The 5,351-nt window shown below is 43.3% G+C and overlaps 1 protein-coding gene across 1 annotated transcript in view; it reads right to left on the bottom strand.

The window, feature by feature from the left end:
* The window catches only part of cyp26b1 (cytochrome P450, family 26, subfamily b, polypeptide 1), a 35,401-nt gene extending 32,950 nt beyond the window's left edge, over positions 1-2,451 (bottom strand). The window contains exon 1 of the mRNA XM_014017397.1: positions 1,590-2,451. Coding sequence (XP_013872851.1) covers positions 1,590-1,793 — 204 coding nt within the window. The 5' untranslated portion in view covers positions 1,794-2,451. The remainder of the gene's footprint in view (positions 1-1,589) is intronic.
* Between the last annotated feature and the right edge of the window lie 2,900 nt (positions 2,452-5,351).

The following is a 5,351-nucleotide window of genomic DNA, read 5'->3' as shown; positions in this document are numbered from 1 at the left end:
GTGTGTGTGTGTGTGTGTGTGTGTGTGTGTGTGTGTGTGGAGATCACAATATACTGTATGTACTGTACACACACACGCTTAGACCCCCGAGTGTTTACGTTCTGAGTCTGGACCCGGGCCCCCGCGGGACCGGGAGCTGAGGTTAGAGAACAAAGGAGGATGTGAGTCGAGAAAAAGGAAAATATTCTCGCTCCGGACGATTTGAAGCTCGCCGTTACCTCGGGACATTTTCCTACACGTGTGTAAACAAACACGCCGAAGTCTGAACGTTTCGGCTCGTGGTCTCAGGCCCGGCGCAGACCTGGACTCTGCCGGTTCTGCGTCGGGCCGCTCTGAGGGTTCTTTCTGGCAGAAGGCTGAAAACAGGTTTAAAAAAGAGTGAATATTATGCTAACACTGAAACACGGCTGAACTCAGTGCTTCTGTTGCCCCCAAGTGGCCGAAAACATCAACAAACTGGGAGAAACTAAACTGTTGTCTTTGTTTTCATCACATTCTGATGTTTCACTTTCACTCTTTGTTTTCTGAAGTTTTTCTGCTGACTTTGTACTTTTTACCCTTTCATTAATAAATAAAAAGTTTAGCTCATATGGTGCTGTGATTTTTTTTAAACTTCAAAATATTTACTTTTGTTCACAAAATTTCTCCACAAACATTTATTTTTCTTTTTTAAAACATTGTTTTCTTTGATTTGGTCATTTCATTTAGCCTTTTTTGCTACATGTAGCTAAACTTTTGCTACTTTCATGTTAGCCTTTTGCTACTTTAAGCTCTTGGCTACTGTTGAGCTGCTGTGTTAAACATTAAAAGACTTTCAGCTGTTTTCGGCTCGTATTTAAGCTTTCTTCAGCTGTGATGACCCTCATCCTGCAGGTCACTGAATTCATCACTTTTCAAACCTTTATTGATAAAAATCTACAAACAGCAGCTGAACTTTCAGCTTCAGGCGCAGATTTTATTCTTCCTGCAGAGGTTCACACGCACACACACACACAGGCGCGCGCACACGCCCGCACGCGTGCACCGTAAACTTGGCCGCGCGCGCCTCTGCCTGCATTCCGGCCCCGCGCGTCTCCTCGGATGGAGCCGAGAGGAGCAACTAACGTGTCTCCTCATGTCTGCTCCACCTCCACCTTCTCTGCTACCTTTAAATAACCACGCGCGCGCGCGCCTTCTGTCTGCTCCTCAAGTCATAAATCTGAGATTTTATATTTAAATTGAGCAAAAAAGAGACAATTTTTTTCAAATCTGTTTCATCAGGAACATTTTGAGGCAAAAAAGTGATGCTTTTCTCCAAATGAAAGCTGTAAATTTTCTCCTGATTCTTCATGTTTAAAGGTCAGAAACTGATCTGATCTCACCTGAGTGACGTGAAACCAGGTGAGGTCAGTCAGACTCAGATAAGACTTTTACTGATGTGATCAAAGCTGTAAAAGAATCAGTTTGGATTCAATCAAATCACTTTAAGATAAACTGATTGTCTCGCGGGATTCTGACTCAAGAAGTCGATCAATAAAAGAGACGAAAGTTTGAAACTAAATCGGAGCTAAAACTTTTACAAAATGAGACACCGGAGCGCGCGCGCTTACCTGCAGGAGCCAGTGGCAGGTCTCTCCGATGAAAGGGAAGCCCATGGATCCTTTGGGCATGGGCAGCTTGCAGTTCTTGTCGCGCGTGGCGGTCCAGCGGAGCTGCCACAGCTGCTGGGACACGGCGAGCAGCAGCGCCATGGACACCAGGCAGGCGGCCAGGGTGGCCAGAGCCGAGACCAGGTCGAAGCTGTCGAACAGCATGGTGATGGAGGGGAGGGGGGGGTCTCTGAGGAACTCTTCAGGGGAGACTTTTGGGGCTAAATTTGGGTCTCTGGGGTGGGTTTGAAGTCGTTTTCTGCTCGTGCGTAAAAACGCGTCTTTACGCGCGCCAAAGCGCACTGGATGAGCTGGAAATGAGTTTGTTTCTCCTCTTAGAATGAATGAACCGCGGCTGAGCTGCACTCTCTGACACTTTGATGGAATATTAATAATCTCAGAGTCTGGTTTTTAAAATAAATCAAAAACTTCTCCTTTTCCCCGGGCTACAGGTGAGACCTGGAATCTCCCCGATTCTTTAAAACTCGCTGGTTTTAAAGATTTAAAGAGCAGAGGCTGCAGTCACAGCTGGCTGAGGACGGTCCTGATGCTGCACATTTCATTTTCAGTCTTTTCTTCTTTTTTTAATGGAATAAAGAAGAAGAAGAAAAACTGGAGCTGATGGGAGTCTGCACACGTGGAAAAACTGAAGCCGAGAAGTTCAGTTTTTAAAACCAATCTTCCAGGAACCGCGTCTGAACTCCAAAAAAATCAAGTCTGGAGGAAAGTCTTGGCTCCGTGATGCAGCGATGCTCCTCTCTGCTCCTCTCAGCTCCTCTCTGCTCGGCGCGTGTGTGCGGGGGTTTCGTGCGCAAACGGTGTGTGCGTCCGGCCAGAGGCTCCAATGTTTATATAGCGCGGAGGCGGCCAAGGGCTCCCGGGGCCCCCCTCTCCGACCCCACCCCGTCATCCCTCCTCCTGCGCTCCACCTCTCGGCTTCTGGAGCACCCCCGGTCCGGTCCGGCTCCAGCTCCGGCTCAGGAGGAGGGAGGGAGGAGGCTGAGGAGCGTGCTGCAGGCTGGCACAGGTCCAGGAGGCAGGTCTGAGTCTGATCCTGATCCTGATCCATCCAGACCTCTGGGAGCTTTTAGTGAAAATATACATTTTTTAAAGTTAAAACATTTAAAGGGAGCCCTGATTAGTTGTAACATTAGACTTTAAATGATAAACATATACTTTAACTGTAAAATAAAGACTGTAAAAATACTGTAGGATGTTCAGTTTTTATAATTTTTAAAACTAAAAGTTTAAAAATATATAACACGGACGGAGCCATTTTATTTACACACAAAGCATTCTGGGTAAATGATGACGTGGATAGGTCCTCTGTGCGAGGCTGCTAGCGAGCTATATCCACCCTGAAGGTTAATCTTGGACAATATCTGATGATCGACTCTTTTAAATGAAACCAGAGAGCGTTGACAGAGAGGAGAAGGTAGAAATGACTCAGCCTGGAACTGAAAATATGGATGGAGGACAACAGAGCTGCTTCATGGAAGAAGAACCTCAGCTTAGCCTGTTAGCTTTAGCATTAGCCCCGATGCTATCAGCATATATATATATTAGCTCAGCGCTACACATTCTCCTCTCATCACTGAGGTCCTCCATCCACATGACAGAGAGGGGAACACAAAAATGACTCAGCTGTAACTGAAAATATAGATGGAGGACCTCAGTTTAGCCTGTTTGTTGTGCTAGCGCCGAGCTAATACATACAAGGTAATATAACGTGGGCGCTAGCGCAAAGGCTAACAGGCTAAGCTGAGGTTCTTCTTCCATGAAGCAGCTCTGTTGTCCTCCATCCATATTTTCAGTTACAGGCTGAGTCATTTCTACCTTCTCCTCTCTGTCAACGCTCTCTGGTTTCATTTAAAAGAGTCGATCATCAGATATTGTCCAAGATTAACCTTCAGGGTGGATATAGCTCGCTAGCAGCCTCGCACCGAGGACCTAGTTGATGTCATCATTTACCCAGAATGCTTTGTGTGTAAATAAAATGGCTCCGTCCGTGTTAAAATATATTTTAAAAAATGTACAAAACTAAACATCCTACAGTATTTTTACAGTCTCTATTTTACAGTTAAAATAAATGTTTATCAAATAAAGTTTAATGTTACAACTAATCGTGGATCGCTTTAAAGATTATTTATTTATTTATTTATTTATTTTAAAAATGATCCAAACAGAATCTAGATTTAAAAATGATGAGTTCAGCAGCAGAAACTCTTTGAATCCCTCGTCTCTCATTGGAGGGAATCTGGTCCACTCCTCTTTCCAGCTTGGACCTGGATCTGGATCTAGACCTGGATCTGGATCTGGATCTAGACCTGGATGAGTCTGAAGGTCCTGTCTCAGATTTCCAGTCGGTTCTGGACTCTAAAACAAACCGACCCGTCAGTTGCAGAGCAGTTTCATGTTGGTCTCATGTTTGACCCGAACCATGAGCCGCCGCCCCCGTGCAGACAGACATGTTGTGTGGAGCGGTGCATTGTGGGTAAACTCCTCAGTTCATCCATTAAGGTTCGACTTTCTTTCTAAAACATGAATTTAAATCATTTTTATTTTATTTTTTTACAGTTCGTCGACCTGATGATGGTTTTAAACGATTTCATCACGACTTTTAGACTTTTAACAAACAGAAATTAAATCAGATTTTTATCTTTTTTTAATTAATTAAACATAAATTTACTGTTAAAATGTTAGAATTCAGTTTTAAGAAACACATTTTAAGTTTTTTTATATAATTTTTAATCTTTTCGGTTTTTGAACAGTTCTGACCTCTTCAGCCTTTAAAGGCAGGTGAGCATGTACTCTGTGTACAAGTACATAAGTACAAGTGTGTAATCACCTTCTTAAAAGTGGGGGAGGGGGCATTTATTTAAAGGTCTTATTTCTGCTTCAGTTGAAAAAAGTGAGGGGGACAGACGGCACAGATGTTGGAAGTGGGGGGAACATGTACCACCCCGTACCTATGGCGGTTACACCCATGGATAAGTACGCAGTGGATAAGTACTTAGTGGATAAGTACTCAGTGTATAAGTACTTAGTGGATAAGTACTCAGTGTATAAGTACTCAGTGGATAAGTACTCAGTGTATAAGTACTTAGTGGNTCAGTGTATAAGTACTCAGTGGATAAGTACTCAGTGTATAAGTACTTAGTGGATAAGTACTTAGTGGATAAGTATTCAGTGTATAAGTATTCAGTGTATAAGTACTCAGTGTATAAGTACTCAGTGTATATCTGTCTGATACACGTTAACCTCTGGATGGATTTTAATAAAACTCAAAAGAATCCAAGATGGCCGCTTATTGGTCAGTTTAATGGACTTAAATGGACACAAACCTGCTTGTCTGTTAGTAAAATATCTCCTAAGCCACTGGATCATGATGAAGCTTCCAGGATTCAATGAATGGATGAACTTTTTTTTTTTTTTGCTTTGAAGTTTGTTTTGTTCTTCGTCCTCAAGGCGACGTGTTTGTTTCAAACTTTCAATCAGGAGGCGACGAGACGAGCAGATTTTCACTTTAGTTTTCGTTTTACCCACAATCCTCCTCTTCTAAATACGATGATGTCATTTTTTTGAAACCCAGCAGTGACTCACCTGTGTGAGGTCACAGAAACTCCAGATCCCACAATCCTTTTCTTCTTTCAGCTGTTCCCTCTTCAGGGGTCGTCCTCTGTGTCCCCCTGTCCTCTCTACTAAGTTTTATTTTATTATTAT

Source organism: Austrofundulus limnaeus, unplaced genomic scaffold (genome assembly GCF_001266775.1).
Source record: "Austrofundulus limnaeus strain Quisiro unplaced genomic scaffold, Austrofundulus_limnaeus-1.0 Scaffold167, whole genome shotgun sequence".
NCBI classification, from domain to species: domain Eukaryota; kingdom Metazoa; phylum Chordata; class Actinopteri; order Cyprinodontiformes; family Rivulidae; genus Austrofundulus; species Austrofundulus limnaeus.
The sequence above is the reverse complement of the archived record's forward strand: the minus strand, read 5'-3'. Positions and strand labels throughout refer to the sequence as shown.